Source organism: Dipodomys ordii, unplaced genomic scaffold (assembly GCF_000151885.1).
Source record: "Dipodomys ordii isolate 6190 unplaced genomic scaffold, Dord_2.0 Scaffold42, whole genome shotgun sequence".
NCBI lineage: Eukaryota > Metazoa > Chordata > Mammalia > Rodentia > Heteromyidae > Dipodomys > Dipodomys ordii.
In genome coordinates this window covers 800,519-818,253 of record NW_012267258.1, presented here as the reverse complement: position 1 = coordinate 818,253, position 17,735 = coordinate 800,519, and the positions used below count along the sequence as shown (strand labels likewise).

At 39.1% G+C, this 17,735-nt stretch overlaps 1 protein-coding gene across 3 annotated transcripts in view; it reads left to right on the top strand.

The window, feature by feature from the left end:
* Positions 1-4,885: 4,885 nt before the first annotated feature.
* The window catches only part of Scn8a (sodium channel, voltage gated, type VIII alpha subunit), a 124,991-nt gene continuing 112,141 nt past the window's right edge, over positions 4,886-17,735 (top strand). For 2 of the 3 annotated variants that reach the window (XM_013018727.1, XM_013018726.1), the window contains exon 1: positions 4,886-5,215. In XM_013018727.1, coding sequence (XP_012874181.1) covers positions 4,940-5,215 — 276 coding nt within the window. In that variant the 5' untranslated portion in view covers positions 4,886-4,939. The remainder of the gene's footprint in view (positions 5,216-17,735) is intronic. The other variant, XM_013018728.1, reaches the window with a different exon arrangement.

The window sequence follows — 17,735 nt, the reverse complement described above, 5'->3', positions numbered from 1 at the left end:
TATATATATATATATATATATATATATATATATATATACACACACACACACACACACACACACACAAATACATACACACATACATGTGTGTACATGCATGTGTATATGTACATATGCATATGTATATACATACATATAGATAGAGAGAGTGCACAAGCATTAACTTGGAGGAAAAGATTGAGATTAGATTTCAGTAAAGATATGAACTGCTATTTACCAACTTATACCATGAAAAAAGCAGAAAGTGCTGGGTGCCAGTTGCTAGCTATAATCCTAGCTACTTGTGAGACTGAGATCAGGAGGATTTTAGACAAAGTCAGCCCAGGCAAAATGTGCCCAATACCCCTTTTCAACTAATAGCTAGAAGTGGTGGCATCTACCTATTATACCAGCTATTAAAGAGGCTGATACCCAAAGGATCATAGTTCTAGGAAAGTCAGAGTAAAAACAGTCCTTGATACTATAGATTGGGTGTGGTGGTGTGAGCAGGAAGCTCATAGAAGGATCATGGCCTAGGTCTGGACAGGAAGCAAGACCCTATGCAACTAAGAAATAACCTGTGCAAAAAAAGATAGAATATGGCTTAATGATGGAATATTTGCCTGGTAATCTTGGAGTCCTGAGTTCAAACCATAGTACTGCAAAACAACAACCAAAAAAAAAAAAAAAAGGAAGGAAGGAAGCAGAAGGGGAGGAAGGAAAAAATGCTATAACTATTTGACATATGTATAGAGAATATATGAAGAACTTCCACAAGTCACTAAGAAATTTAGGTGACCGAAAGGAAAAAGAAGGCAAAGACTGAAACTAGCCTTCACAAAAGAGGCTATCTAAATACTGAATGAACTATGAAACAGTGCTCATTAACATCAGACATTGCAAAGAAAAACTGTAGTGAGCCAACAAACACATGAAAAATACATCAATATCACTAGGGAAAGGTAAATCAAAACCATATGAGGTACCATTTCATACCCACTAGGATGGCCACAATTTTAAAAGAAGGAAGAAAGGGACAATAACAAGTGTATACAAAGCTGTGGATAAATTATAATGTTACTTTGCTGGTGGGAATACAAAATGGCTCAGCCACTGTGGGGGTTAAAAAAAACTGTTAAACATAGAGTAACCATATGACCCTGCAGTCTAATCCTTAGGTATATATCAAAAGAACTGAAAATAAGCACTAAATCAAGTACCTGGGCACATACTTTTCATAATAGCCAGTACATACATCAGTGGATGAATGAATATGTTTATTTATAGAAAGGAATGAAGTAGCCAGGTGCTGGTGGCTCACACCTGTAATTCTAGCGACTTAGGAGGTTGAGATCTGAGGATCGTGGTTCTAAGCCAGCTGGAGCAGGAAAGTCCATGAGACTTATCTCCAATTAACTACCCCAAAACTGGAAGCAGAACTGTGGCTCAAATTGATAGAGTGCTAGCCTTAAGCAAAAGAGTTCAGGGACAGCTCCCAGGCCCTAATAAGTTTAAGCCCCATAACTGACCAAAAGAAGAAAAAGAAAGTGCTGAAATATACTCCATTGTGAATACACCCTGAAACTATCCTGCTAAGTGAATGTATTGTCTGATTCCATTTATATGAAATATCCAGAATAGATACATCAGTAGAGACAGAATGCAGAAGAGGGTTATCAGGAGCTGGGGGTATGGGATAGAAAGAAATGTAACAATTTAATGGGTAAGGAGTTTTATTTTGGAGTGGTAAAAGTGTTTGGAACTAGAGAGCAGTACTGGCTGTGAATGTCCTAAATGCTATTGAAAGGTTCACTTTAAAATGGCTAATTTTGTTAATGTAAATTTTCCTTAGGATGACACTTGAAAATAGAAGCTCTGTTGGAGGGATTGGGGATCCTAGGGACTGCTGGTTGTGGGTAGCAAGGGAGAACTAGGTAGCAATAACTCAGAATTTGTGCCAAGTGACCAGAAAACTGATGGTCTTGGTACCAGAAATGAAATTCAGGAAGGGGAATCCATCTGGAAAGTGAGGGTTGTTTTAAGTGCTTTTTAAATTTGAAATGGTGGCTGGTGCCCTAAAGACAACTGCAAAACTCATCTTAGTCAGGATGGAAGTATTAGAGGTACACATATACACATATGCAGATTGTTTGAAACCCAGAGAGAGAGAGAGAGAGAGAGAGAGAGAAAGAGAGAAAGAGAGGGGGAGGGGGGAGGGAAGGAGGGAGAAGGGGAGAGAGAGGGAGAGGGAGAACAACAGAATTCCAGAAGCGTTTGGTGTGGAGAAGAGCCTGTTAGGAGAGGAGACCACAGCTGTGGAGAAAACAGGTCGATGTAGTGTCACTTAGGTCAAAGGAAGAGTGAGTGGGGGATATAGCTATACAGGGAAGAGGTATAGGAAGGGACAGATGATTGAAAATGTATGGAGTAGGAAAGGTTGAGGGGATACAGGCCTAGAGAAGGCAAGAGGAAACAATCTGAGAGCAGGCAGAGGACCTAGCTGAGGACAGCTATGAAGAGCCCAGCTGCCTGCAATTAGATCACAAGAATTTGTCAGCATCATAAGCGACTTATTCTTGCAGTGTTTTTTGTCCTCTGAGTAAGAACAGAGAGTGACCTAGGGTTGAGGATGAATGTGGATGTGTGAGTCCCAGATAGGCTCATCATGGGTTTCTGTTCTCTATGAAAAGGACACAAAAGGAGTTTTGGAATTCTGGGAGTTCACACTGTATATATAGTACCCTTCATCATTGGTTGTCAAAGCAAACAATTATAGGTGTTTAGAGCCCTTCTTGTGCTGTTTTCTAGTCTCATGACTTTGAAGGAGCCCTATTAATTCTCTAAGACTCTATTTTTCATATGCTAAATGGTGTTTGGGGTTCATGGTGTTTTGAGTTAATGCAACCACAGTGCTTGAATCATAGGCTGTGACCAATGTCAGTGAAGCTCATGGTGAAAGACTGTAGGAGTACCGGAGGGGAGGAATTAGTAGAGTTGGAAGATGGGAAGGCTCTGTGGAGGAGGAAGGACATAGTGGGGCAGTACAGGGTCCAAGGAATAAGGAAAAAGGAATCCTACATTGTAAATAAAATGTTAGATCAGTTCAGCTATGGCATTTCTGTGCAACTTCCTTAATGAATCAGACTAATTCCTATTGGGAACTGGCAGGAGGTAGGATACAACCGGATGTGTTACTAATTCTTTGTTATAGTAAAAAAAAAAAGTGTGTATTAGAAAGTTGTTAGTTATTATTTTTATCCTGGCCTGTGACTTTGGATAAGTTTTGCAGTCTCTTAGGATCCCAAGTTTCCTCATCTGCAAAATGGCATGGGCTGGACCTTGTACAGTGGCTTACATCTCTGAAGCCCTACACAGCTCTCATGGAAATGATTTCTCTGATCCCTTCATCTGGAAGGGGGTGGGGTGTTGGTACAATTTGAAGCTGGCTGGTATGTGGGGGACAAGCATGTGACTCTGGACCCATTGGCCTCTGCTCTAAGTAATTGAGCTATTTAACCGCAGATAGACACCCCAGCTGCAGTGTAGCTTCTAGCAGTGACAGCCTGAGAGAGAAAAGGCTAGGATTTATGAAAGGAGCCCCTAGGAACCAAACTCTAAAATTACTTAGAGTTTATTGTACTACCATTCTCTTGAGAAACCTTAAGTCTGTGGATGCTTGCCTTCAAGTAGACCCTGAGGGCTAGGTAACAGAGAAAAGAACAATCTTTAGCCTTCTAAAAATTTTCCTGAGTTATCCTTGTGTTGCTTCAGAACTGAAGGAAGAAAGGTTAGCTGACAGGAAAGCCTGAGTCTCTGTCCTATCTTTTGGGGCCAGAGCTGAACACTGTTACTTTGATGCCAGAGCCCCTCCATATCAAGGTTTGTATGGAAATATCCTAGGAGCTGCATTAATTTAAGCAGGCTTTTCAATGGGCTTTTCAAATATGGTTCTTAGAAATTACTGGTTCTCATATGGCCTTACTGTAGTTTTTTTTTCTTTTTAGGGAATTGGTTTATTATTCCATTCTCACCCATCTTCCCCTCTTGGTTGAGCCCTTCTCAGAAGCCTCTAGCAGGCTTCTCTGCTTGCCTTGCCTTGTTGGGCCTGCAATGCTACTGGATTAGAAGAAGTTCTCTGGGATTCCCTTCCCACTTGCCTTTTCTCTTTGCTAAGCAGGAGGTACTGAGAACAGTGTCTGGCTTCCTCATGGAAAATCATGTTTCTTGTTTGTCCTCAGTAGGAGCTTGGTCATTGAAGATGCTTCTGGGCTTTTATAGTGGGTAGATTTTACACAACATGGTGAATTGAAAACTAACTTGAAATGGAAGGATGAAAATAAGGAGAATGTTTTATGGTTACAAAATTTTAAAGAGTTAATTTTGTTTTCAGAAAGTGAAATTTGAGAAGAGGGACTATACCATTCTGCTGTCCTTAAAGGAAGACTTTCTTTGGTACGCAGGGTGAGGGTGAGGGCAAGAGGATAGAGATACTTCTAAGAGAAAAGTGACTTGAGTGTATAAGGACTTCTAAGGAAGCAAATGCCCCATCAGAATATTAATCATGACTTATTAGTTTAAAATAGACCTTCCTGGAGGATATGGAACATATCTCCTTCATGTATGTGATTCCTCACTGTGAATTGGATCTAAGTAAATGTGATAAATATTAGCAATCCAAGAGATTCCTATCTTTCTATCTCGATGACTGGTCATTCCCTTGAGGTGCAATTGTGAATGTCACCTAGGATATTCATAGTGTACATTGCCTAAGAAAAAAAGAACTGTGTCCTGGAGGAAAATATATGTTGCAAAGGTTGTGAATAAAGGTTGAGAGTAAGATGGTTTAGTCTGACTTCTTTCTAGAGCAGTGATTGATTAATGCTGCCTGTGTTGCTGTTTCTTCCAGAGCTGACCTGTCCTGGATGCAGCATAACTAACGAAGCTGCTGCAGGATGAGAAGATGGCAGCGCAACTGCTCGCACCACCAGGCCCTGATAGTTTCAAGCCTTTTACCCCTGAGTCACTGGCAAACATTGAGAGGCGCATTGCTGAGAGTAAGCTCAAGAAACCACCAAAGGCCGATGGCAGTCATCGGGAAGATGATGAGGACAGCAAGCCCAAGCCAAACAGTGATCTGGAAGCAGGGAAGAGTTTGCCTTTCATCTACGGTGACATTCCCCAAGGCCTGGTTGCAGTTCCCCTGGAGGACTTTGACCCATACTATTTGACGCAGAAAGTGAGTTGGAGGAGGCACAGCTGCAAATGCCCCTTCCCTGGCAGGCTGCAGGAAAGGGGGGAAGTGGTGCCTCTACCAGAGGTGGGGAAGTAGCTAGCCTTTGTTTCAGGTCTGCTTTTCAGAGTTAAGTTTTCTATTTGTTTACTGCTAAGGGTCATTTGTGATCTTCCTGCTTGTCAAGTCTGTTAATACATTTTCTGGTTTGGGCTCAAGACCAGATCACAAAAAGAAAAATATAGATGCTGGAAGTAGAGGCTAGGGGTACAGTACTTACTGCTTATCTAGCCTATATGACAACCCTAGTATCCTCAATACTGCAGGAAAAAAAGAAAAAGAAAGAGAAGAAAGAGAAGGGAAGGAAGGAAGGAAGAGAAGGGAAGGAAGGAAGGAAGGAAAGAAGGAAGTAAAGGAAGGGAGGGAGGGAGGCAGGGAGGGAGGACAGGCAGGCAGGCAGGCAACAAAAAAGAAATGAAACAAAGATCATTTATTATTAGAGTCCAAAAAAGCTTAGGCAGTATAGACCCATGGAGTCTCAGCAGAGCCTGTGGTTAATATAGTAGAGGTGATGGGATCATACTCTTGTCTTCTCTGTGACATGAGAGTATTGCTGGTGATGAGAGGAATAGAATGAAACACACTAGGCCAAGGAGGAGAACTCCGGGCCTTTGGTCTTGATAATGCAGTTGTCTATAGATTGTTGTAGCCAACTTCTGCTACTCCTGTGGACAGGGAGCATAGGTAAAAGAAAAAGCAGTCTTCATTTGGCTAATGGGTTGAAACTTAAAAAAAAAAATTGACCAAGTTTTAGAGTTTTCTTCTTATGATTTTCTCCTGAAACAAGTATAAATACAGAAGCAAAGCCTCCTGGATGATTAGCCATTAAGTCTTGAGGACTAACATCCTACACTGTTTTAAAGGACCACTCAGTCAGCTTGTTATTTAAAGACTTAGACTGATAGGGTTTTCCAGATGAAAGGAGGGGAATGGGTTTATTTAATTACATATTTACAAATATAAAGCTTAATTGTCTTTGCCCTTATAAACTGTCCTTAACTAAATTGCTTTTTAGCCTTTCAGCTTTGGAAGAAAATTGAACTTCTGTGGCTTGCTAACAGGGCAGGAATAAGAGATCTAGCTGTAGTTGTAGAGGAAGTAGTTAAAATGTTCTCTGTACAAAGTGGCTATTACAATGCACAACAGATACCTGGTAGCGGGAAATAAAAATGGAACCAGTAATCAAAATCTTATAAGCTTAAGGAATAAAACATGATAAAATAAAACAGGATATGTTTTTTTAATAATAGTTATTATTATTATTTTGGTTGTGGGGTTTGAACTCTTATCTCTAATTAACCACCAGAATACTGGAAGTTTCATTGTGGCTCAAGTGGTAGAGCGCTCACTTTGACTGAAGAGCTCAGGGACAGCACCCAGGCCCAGAGTTCAAGCCTATAGCCAAAAAAAAAAAAAAAAGAAAAAGTCTTATGGACTTTCTTACCCAGGCTGGCTTTGAACTGCAATCATCAGCTCTCAGCCTCCTGAGCCACCAATGCCCTGCTTGAAAGTTCTTTTAATGAGGAAATTTTCAATTGTTTGAAAATAATATGATAGCGAGGCGTTGATAACTACACCTGTAATACTGAGATCTAAGGATTGTAGCTCAAAGCCAGCCCTGGCAGTAAAGTCCCTTAGATCCTAATCTCCAATTAACTACCAAAAGGTTTTAATTGGGGTTCAGTTGTTGGGTTGTTGGCTTTAACAAAAACCTTAGGAACAATGTTGAGGCCATGAATTCAAACCCCAGGATGAGTACCAAATAATAACATAACAACAGCAATAATAAAAAAATAACAATAATATGCTAAGTCAGGCCCTGGTGGCTGCCACCTGTAATCCAAGCTACCCAGGAGGCTGAGATCTGTGGATTAGAGTTCAAAGCCAGCCCAAGCAGAAAAGTCCATGAGACACTTTCACCAGCAAGAAGACTGAAGCAGAGGTATGGTTCAAATCGTAGAGCACCAATATTGAGCAGAAAAAGCAAAGGGAGAGCTACCTCACTGAGTACCTACACCAAAAAAACAAAAAAAAAAACCCACCAAAACAAAAGTATATGTGTGTATGTGTGTATGCGTTGTTTCATATATTAAATGTATATGTACACATATATATATGTACTTGCAGAACTTCACTGCATTGCAATACATTTTACTAACTAGGTCTTGCTGGGCTAAATTAGGAAGGCCTCCCCTCCATAGAAGCACACTGGGAATTAACCCACAAATCAAAAAATCATAAGAGTGGAAATGGCTTTAAGAAGACATTCCTTTACATTTGTTTTTTCAAGATTCACCTTAAGGGCTGGGAAGGTGGCTCAGTGGTAGAGCGCTTGCCTTGCATGCCTGAGGCCCTGAGTTTGATTCCTCAGTACCACATAAGCAAAAACAAAAAAGCCGGAAGTGGCACTGTGGCTCAAGTGGTAGAGTGCTAGCCTTGAGCTGAAGAGCTGAGGGACAGCACCCAGGCCCAGAATTCAGGCCCCACGACTGGACCCCCCAAAAAAAAAGATTCACCTTAAATAATTATTGGCAAAATACAATCTCTTTTTTCCACTAAATGATACCAGTGGAATCATTTACCTTTTCCTCAGGCCTCATTTTCTAACTCATCTTTGTGATTGTCATAGGAACTAATTTCTTCTTTTCTTTTCTTTCTTGTAGGGGTAATAGAAAACCAGTTCTGTAATAGTAAAAATTTCATAATAGGTTTCATTCCTAAAGAACCCAGGACAGTAAACATTGTGTATCCCATTTTCTGTTTTCTGTTGGTGCTGCTTGGCTCTCATAAGCTTCTGAGGTCTTTCTTGGTTTCACATTGACTTTCCCAGGCTGAATCATCCTCTCTGACTTGCCTTACTCACATCTCAGAAATATTTCTTTTCTTTGGGCTTCTTGATATTCTGCTGTAATGCCTCTTTCTTTGGCTGGCTTGCTTATTTACTTGCTTGTTTATATCTATCTATCTATCTATCTATCTATCTATCTATCTATCTATCTATCTATCTATCTATCTATCTATCACCTTTGAGTTTTTGTTAGATGTTTGCTTCAAAGGAACATTTAAATGGTTTGAAAAGCTGTTTGGTAAAGTCCATCGTTTACCTGTCCCTCATCTGCCTCCTTTCTCCTTACACGTGCACCCACTGATAACAGTATCTTCCAGAATTTCTTTACATATACTCAAAGCAAATATATTTTTTTCAGGAACTTTACTTAAACATCTTTGTTCATAGTTTTCTTCCCACTGTTTTCTTAAGCCTAAATCTTAATTTTGTTCCTTGTTCTATCTTCTATCATACTATGAAGCTTATCAATGTCAATTCTCAATTCATTTCATCCTTCCACAACTTGTTTTAATGAATCAAATCAAGGACTTTTTTTCTACTCCTCAGAATTTCTCTCTTTACTATAGAATATACTGTCTAATGCTTATTAATAACTTACTGGATTTTAAGTGGCCATATATAATTCTAGTAACTATCTTGAATAGGCAGTAAGAAAGTCTATAGATTAAAATGCTAGGCTTAGTAACACATATCTCTAATCCCAGGAGACAGAGGCAAGGGGATATGAGTTAAAAGCCAGCTTGAGCTATGAATATAGAGACACAGTCTTACAAACACACACACACACACACACACACACACACACACACACAGAGTCTAGTGTTAGTTTGAAAGAATTACTTCCTAAGTGGTTTGTACCCCTTTTCCCACTTCTTAGAATTGATCATTGTGTCCTTTTTATTTCATAGTTGTGCCCTGTTGAAAGATTTATAAACAAGAAGTACAAATTATAGGATTGATGGATGGATGTAGCACATTCTTACTACATTCAGCATTTATATAGCTTCCTAAAGTTCAATTTACCTTCAACTCATCATATAGACCTTTTTCTGCAAAGTGGAGTCCAGTTAGAGTCATAGAAAATTATAATCTGAAGGCATTAGACATCATCTAGTTTCGTCTCTTCATTTTATAAATTTTATAAGGTGAATCAGTTTGTCGAAAACTAGCACTACTGTTAGTGCTAGAACCAGTACTAGAACTCATGCTTCTAATTTTCTATCACATTTTTCTAGTTTTCCACTTTAGATTTTTTTTTAGTTGTGGGTTGAACTCAGGGCCTGGACACTATCCCTGAGCATCTTTCTGCTCACGGCTAGTTTCTACCCCAGCGCCACTTTCAAGTTTTGAGTCATTAATTGGAGATAAACAGTCTCACAGGGACTTGGCTTCCTGGGTTGGCTTCAAACCACTATCCTCAGATCTCAGCCTCCTGAGTAGCTAGGATTACAGGTGTGAGCTACCACACCTGGCTTCTTCAAATTTTTTAATAGCTTCAGTTGATCCTCAAATGACAGCGTTCTTCTGAAGCTAGACAGACAAATATTGGAAACAGAAAACATCATTTGCATCTGTAATAATTGTTATGATTATTAAGCTTCCTTTAGGTGGCTTCTAAAGAGCCCAGTGCAATAAGCTGTGCTTCAAGGAAGAGGAATCTGTTCATGTTCTTCCCAGTCACCTAGCAGCCCTAGACAAACATTGCTGCAAATTGTTCTCATGCACTCTTGAGACTGTTTAATGCCTCTACTTACTACTACTTTTTAAAGGAGGATTATCTCCTTTTACCACAGTCTTTCCCCAGAATGGTATAATAGAATACCTTAGTTTTAGCTTCAGCTTTGTCTAAGCTGGGCCAAATCATTTAAATTTTCTGTGTTTCAATTTCATGGTCTACAATAAGCACAATACAATGGACGTGGGGGCTGGGAAGGTGGCTTAGTGGTAGAGTGCTTGCCTTGCACTCATGAGGCCCTGGGTTCGATTCCTCAGCACCACATAAGCAAAAAGAAAAAAGCCGGAAGTGGCGGTGTGGCTCAAGTGGTAGAGTGCTAGCCTTGAGCTGAAGAGCTGAGGGACAGCGCCCAGGCCCAGAGTTCAGGCTCCATGACTGGACCCAAAATAAATAAATAAATAAAATGGACCTGTGTCTTTGTTTTCCTAATTGTATTTCATACCTTTTTAATTTTTTTAACTTTTTGCTTTTCAGAGGGGTTATAGTTACATAAGTCAAGTAATGAGCACATTTCTTTTTGAACAGTGTTAGCTCTTTCCTAGTTTTCTCCCAATTTTTCCTTCTTAACACTCCCTACCCCAAATTGTATATTTCATTTTCAGTATAGTGTCTAGTGAGTATTACTGCTGCATTTGTTCACCCTTTGTCACTACATCTTTTTTTGTTATTGTTGTTGGTCATGGAGCTTGAACTCTGGGCCTAGATGCTGTCCCTGAGCCCTTCAGCTCAAGGGAGAGCTCTACCACTTGAGCCACAGTGCCACTTTCAGTTTTCTGGTGGTTAATTGGAGATAAGAGTCTCATAGACTTTCCTGCCTAGTCTGGCTTTGAACCAAGATTATCAGATCTCAGCCTTCTGAGTAGCTAGGATTACAGGCGTGACCACTGGTACCCAGCTACAACATCTTTTTTTTTTTTTAATGGTATTGGCATTTGCTTGCTCATCTAACTTGCTCAACTAGCACTTGAGCCATGCTTCCAGTCCTGCTTTTTGCCAGTTCCTTCACAGACAGTCTTACAGACTTTTCTGCTATGCTGGCTTTGAACTTTCATCCTTCATATCTCAGCCTCCTGACTAGCTAGGATTACTGTTGTGAGCCATTGGCTCTCAGCTTGTATTTCATACCTTTGCCTATCACTTGTTACGTTTTAGGTGTGGCAAACTACTTTCTGTTTCCTTACTGTGTCTTCACTTTGCAGTCTCCCTCTCTTCTTGGAATGTACTACGTTCTTCTAACTTCACCTTTTGGAATTCTATCCATTTGTCTAGGCCCAGCCTAATGGTCACTTCCTTAACTTATGGCCTAAGTTGATGCTTCTGCACCAGTCTTGTCTGAACTTTCTTTTTCTTTTTTTCTTGTTATTGTAAAGGTGATATACAGCGGGGTTACTGCTATCTAAGTCAGATAATGAGTCCATTTCTTTTTGGACAATGTTACCCCTTCCTTCACTCTCTCCCAGTTTTTTCCTCCCACTCCTTTTGAACTTTTATATTGCATTTAGGTCCTAAATTCTTCTCAGAAGAAAAGGTTGTTGTAAGTTTCATTCAGTTTAGGGTACCTCATTTCCCAACAGTCTTCACAGTTTTCTCCTTAACTCACTAAGATTAGTGTCATCAACTTCCTCAAATGAAAACTCACAAATCTCAGTCTCAGTCTCTCTTTCTCTCTGTTTCTTCCTGCTCCTCTTTGTTTCTCCTCTCTTTCACCATTCCCCCCCTCTCAGTTCCATGAGGTCCTGGCAGACATTCCTTCCTATTCTTATTTTTGCCCCCTTTCACCAGGTGTACAGAGCAGAGCCAGGCTGTTAATGGGAGATTTATGTCTGTGCAGCATGACTTGGGGTATTACTAATGATCTGTTCTATTGCCTACTTTAGCACAACCTAGATGTTGCTTTCTGTTTTAAATTTAACACTACATATTTGTAAAACTTGGATTTATGTTATAGTTAAGGTTTCTTTCAACAATACAAGAAATTAAAGGGGTATTTCAGGTAACTTTATTTAGCAAATCAAATCAAAACAAGTGCTTATGTGGCAGTGAGAAGTGGGTTGTTTTCAGGGTGTTTGATGAATGATTACATACATAGGGTTATTATTCACTAGCCAAACATGATTAGGTAGCGGGAAAGGAAATTAAGCATTTCTAAGTCAGATTCCTTTTTTACACCTCCAGCATTGGACCAAGAATTGGAAAATCTTATTTCTGATCCCATTCCTATCTAATTCCAGCTGATCTTGGGTGTGTCATTTAACTGTTCAGTCACCAATCTATAAGATTATACAAAAAATTGATATCCTACCTATTTTACAGAGCTGTTGTAAAGATCATCTCTGACTAGCTTAAATAAAACTAAATAGCCGATTACCTCAAATGTGCCTCATTTTCTTCATAGTACTTAACATTTGTATATGGTATATTTGTTTTTTGTTTTTTTGTTTTTTGTTTTCTTATATCTCCACCAGTGGGAATCGTGGTCGCTCTCCAGTAAACATTCAATCAACATTTAATAAATTAATTAACTTTATAAGATAATGCATATGGAAGCCATACGTTTCTAAGGACTGTGCATATGAAACGTGATATTAGGAAATTTTTCATAATGAAAACTTCCTCTTCCGAAATGAATTGTACTCTAGAAGATAGAAGACTAATTACTAGCATGATTTCATTTCTTCATCAAAGAATTGGTTATGTTTAGAATCTAATTATGTTTTCTGATGGTTTAGGTACATCTTCAGAGGGCTAGATCAGTGTTAGTTGCCACCAGGCTTATCATATGTATCACAGAATCTTAGAATGGACTTTGTCACTAGGTAACAGCCTCTAAGAGTTGAATGTCTTGAATGTCTTGTTGATAAAAGTATGTATTACATAAACCTTTTGTTAGGCACATCTCACTTTTAATTGTTTTACTGTCTGCTTGTGTGAGTTATCCTCTTAGTTGAATGTAAAGGAAATAAGAGAAACTGATGTAAAATATGCACCAATTTGGGTGGCCTCATGTAAATGTGATCAATTCATTCAGCAAGTATTTCTTTTAGGCATTCAGTTCTTTTTGGGAAAAAGGAGATCAACAAAGGCCTTTCTTTACTTTTAAGTTGCTTGTAATATAATAGCAGGTAGTATGTGTATGTCACATTTGACAAGGTGTCCCTGGTACAATTTCAAAGCAGAAATAGTATTAAATTGGATTTTGGAGTTTATAAATGAAAGGTGGACTAAATTATTCTAAGCGGAGAGACAAGGACACAGTATATAAGGAAAGGTCTGATTTGATTGGCATGTGGGGAATAACTGAGAAGCCTGGGAAGGAGCTGGAACCTAGTCATGGAGAGCTGAGAAAGTTAGGCCCAGAAGTTTGTTGTTTGGTTGGTGAGCAGTAGGGGAGCTACTGAGAATCCTAAGTGGGTTAAGAGTTCATTGTAGCCTACTTTTTGAGGTGAATGTGGTAATGATATGTAGGATGGGTCCAAAGGAAAAAGAAATGGGATGGCAAGTTGAGCCACAAGGTAATGAGTGTCCGAATTGGGAATTAAGTGGAATAGATGCATTTAAGAAGTAGTGCAGAGGTGATGTGATAGGATTTTATGATTGATTGCGGAGGGTTCCATACCTTGGGGAAGAAACCAGAAGTTTATGTACTCTTATAACTTAATTTTTGTTAGGGAAACATGTAATAAACATGCAAAAAGAAATAAAATGCGTTAATGAAGATAATATACTCCAGTCATGGTCAAGTAAACTTTGGTGGTTTAGGCTACTTTTTAGCATAGCACAGAGAGTGAATTTGGAGAGTCCAATAAAATCAGAAGGTACATGATTTCTCAAATATTCAGTGCCTCAAATAGGTGTTTAACAAGTACCAAATTATAGTCTTTAAAAGAACCCAAGCTGAGTGCCAGTAGCTCCTGCTGTAAACCTATCTACTCAGGAGGCTGAGATCTGAGGATTGAGTTCAAAGCCAGGCTCAAGTGCATGAGGCTCTTACCGTAACTATGCCAGCCAAAAAACAAAAAAACAGGTATTCCGAGTTGCTTAAAAGCCAGTGTTGTCACTCTGTTGATTTTACTAGTTATCTATTCTTACATGGATAGGAGTCCAGTATGTTTTAGAATCGGTGTGAGCTGTGGGGTACCTGCAGATAAACCTAGCATTTTCTCCAGACAAGAACCCCAAATCTTCTTAAGCTTTTTATAAGCACTAAATTGTGATCCCCAAGTTCTGAGCTACCTGTGTTCAGCTTTTACTTGAATTCTGGGATGATGTTAACCAGTTGATCACAGCTATTGTGATCACTACTCATTGGTAGCTAGTTTTAGGAACTAGTTTCTGTTGGCTTCTCCAGGATGTGAGTTGTGGAATTCTGTTATTTTAATAAAATTAGACTTGTTGAGTAGAATTATTTAATAATGCCTATTTTAATGTTGAAGAATGTCTCAAGATTATGATGTTGATAGCTTCCTGGCAATAATTAACTATTAAAGTCCTGCCTAGTCAAGGAGACTAAGACTTCTTTAATTGTTACCTAATTCACAGAAATGTTGAAAGTGGTTCTTTTTATGTAGTCCCAGTTGATTCAAGTTAAGATTAAGGCTGGCATTTAAGGTCAGTTCTGCAGTAGAATTTTTGGTAAAATCTTTGAAGATGCATTCATTGAGACTGAAAAGTTTTTACCTATGGGACAAGTTTAAACAAAATGCCTGTCTAGTGTTCAAGACCAGTCCCCCGCTCTCCTGCCATTTCCCTATGCCTTACTACTGCCTCAAGTTCTTGATTATACCTTCTTCTGTTTGTGTCTTTTATTCCTCTCTCCTCTTAGCTCCTTCCCCCTAGTCTGTGAACATACCCAAAGCCTGTTCCATATCCCTCTTACTCCTCAATCCTCACAATCTGGCTACTTCTTCCCCTTCTCCTCCATGATGTTTTCAGGATAATCTAAGATCTCAAATAGACACATCTCGGGTATTTTATAAGTTTTTATTTCATTGAGCAGCTCTTCTATGCTTGACACTGTTAATTATCCCTGATTCCTTGGCCTAATGGCCCTTATATCTCAGGTTCTTTCCTTTTCTTTCCCCCATCTTTCCCTCACCTTTCCCTTCAATGTTGACATTCCCCGGGGTTCTGTCCTTGACCCAGGATCTTCCCACTTGTCACTCTCCCTGTGTGATCTCCTCCCTTCTATCAGTACCCCCAGAGGCCTCCTGACTGTATCTCCAGTCTCGGATGTTTCTCCAGTGTTCAGTACCTTCCTAGTCATATCTGTCTGGACTTCCTACAAATGACCCAGCATGTTCACAGTGAAATTCATTTTCTCCTCTCAAGCCTATTTTTTTAATCTTCTGTCCTAATTGAGAATACTAGATGTCATTATTAACTCTCCATTTTCCAATAATTTTGAGGATCATAAGTGTTAGGGAGATACATACAGTAGAATGATACATATATTTAAAAATAAGAAAAAAAAGTATAGCTCAGAAACATTAGCTTATTTGTTCAAGTTTCCCTCAACTATTATGGTAGAGCCTGATTTCCATTCTAGGATGTGTGAATTTAACAGCTGTGGTCTTTTTGCCAGGCTCTGCTTGTCTCTATAGAGGATAGTGCAGAAAAATACTTTGTTTTGCATTTTCACTGTCATTTTTAAGGCATTGTCTGTCATTTTCCATTTCTTCAATAGCAAGTTAGTGCAGTGGCTGTTTTTAGTGTATTTGTTTCCTACAGCATCTTCACTGTAATAACTGAGGCATAGGAAGGGCAAGAACACATTTCAAGGTAAAAGAATTTTTCTAGGTGGATGAATTGGGAAGAGAAAGGTAACCTTGTAGTTTTAGTTGGGAATCTGACAAAAGGCAAGATATAGCTGCATGTCAGTTTATTTTAGCCTTATCATTTGTGTGTGTATGTGTATTGTGTGCACGAGGTGCCCATCTTTGGGCTTGGACTCAGGGCCTGGGCACCATCCCTAAGCTTTTTTTGCTCAAGACTAGAACTCTATCACTTGAGCCACAGCTCCATTTCTAGCTTTTTAGTGGTTAATTGAGATAAGAATCTTTCCTGGTTGGGTTAGCTTCAAACCATGTTCCTCAGATCTCAGCCTCCTGAGTAACAATGATTACAGGTGTGAGCCTGAAATTTCTTAATGTCTAAGAGGTTCCTTCATACATTAAACACATTGGGCCTCATATACTCTGCTTGCTTAACTAAGAAAGTCACAGTAGATGGAAAATTCTTCCCTTTACCAATCTTAAGTATTTTGTACATTTAATGGATTTCATTAAATTTTCATACATGTAAATAATTCACTTTACATTTACCCCTAATTACCCTCTCTTGTCCCCTCTGCTTCTCCCACTGATTGCTTTCCTATTCTCAAATAGTCTCCCTGCTCTTGTATGTGTGTTTAGATCTGCATATAAGAGAAAACATTCATCTTTAAGTCTGGCTTATTTCACTTAACATGACATCCACTTCTAGTCATTTTGTTGCAAGTAACATAATTTCTGTATTTTATTATGGCTGGATAAAATGCCACTGTGTATATTAGATAAATAGAAAAATAGATAAGATAGATTAGATAGTTATAAATATAGATGGAGATAGAAATAGATAATTTGATACTTTTTTATCTAGTTATCTGTTGATAGGCACCTATCAACAGCTTGGCTATTGTAAATAGTGCTGTGATAAACATAGGTGTGCAGATGTTTCTGTTATGTGATTTTCATGCCTTCAAGTATATATGCCAAAAAATGGTCTAGCAGTATCATATAATATTTTAAACTGTTTTAGAAAGAACCTCCATACTGATTTCCATAGTGGCTGTACTAATTTATATTCCCTCCAACAGTATAAATGACACACACACACACACACAAACACACACACACACAACTCTTTGACAGCATTTTGTATGTATATATGTACATATGTTTGTGTGTGTGCCTGGGGTTTGAACTAAGGGCTTCATACTCTTGCTTGTTCTCAGCTGGTCCTCTACTACATGAGCCACTTCTAGCTTCTTTGCTGGCTAATTGGAGATCAGAGTCTTACAGATTTGTCTGCCTAGACTAACTTGGAACCTCGATCCTTACATTTCTCAACTAGGATAACAGACATGAGCCACTGTGCCCAGCATTTGTTGTTCGTTGCTTGAAGATAACCATTCTCTCTGGGTAAAAGAACCTGAGTGTAGTTTGGATTTGCATAGGAAGTGGTATTTGAGCTGAACCTCAAACTATTGAAGTATTTTTTAATATTCTGTTGTAGAAGAGGAGAAAGAGTAGTCAAGAAAGGAGAACAGTGTGTACAGAGGCTGAAAGACACAAAAAATGCTGAATTGTGGCATACAGATGTTGTTTGGTAAGAGGAGATAAAGTTAGGCAGGTTGGATCCCTATGAGTAGCTATTGAGCAGATTTTATTTTCTTCCCAGTCCATTTTCCATGTCTGGAATAAACTCTGGGATCCATGATGCCCCAGTACATCTTTCAAGGGCCTCCCAAGTCCTCTGCACTGCTAGTCTAGTGTGTGCACAGTGCTCTGCTGGTATGTGTCCAATTCCTGGATACTAACAGGAAAGCCACCCTTAGAGCTGCAGCAGAGTTGCAACTAATGAGTCACATCTGTATCAGCCACTGTCTTAGGGACTTTTTGGTGACCTTTTTATTTTAATCCTCACAACCACTCTATAGTATGTGCTATCATTCACTACCCCATTTTTTTTGAATTTTTTTTTTTTTGTGAAGATACTGTACAGAGGGGTTACAATTACATGGGCGGGATAATGCGTACATTTCTTACCAAGCATTGCAGCCTCCTCCTTTTGTTTACCCTTCACATCCCTTCCCAGACTCCCCCCTCCCCCCCAATCCCAATCTT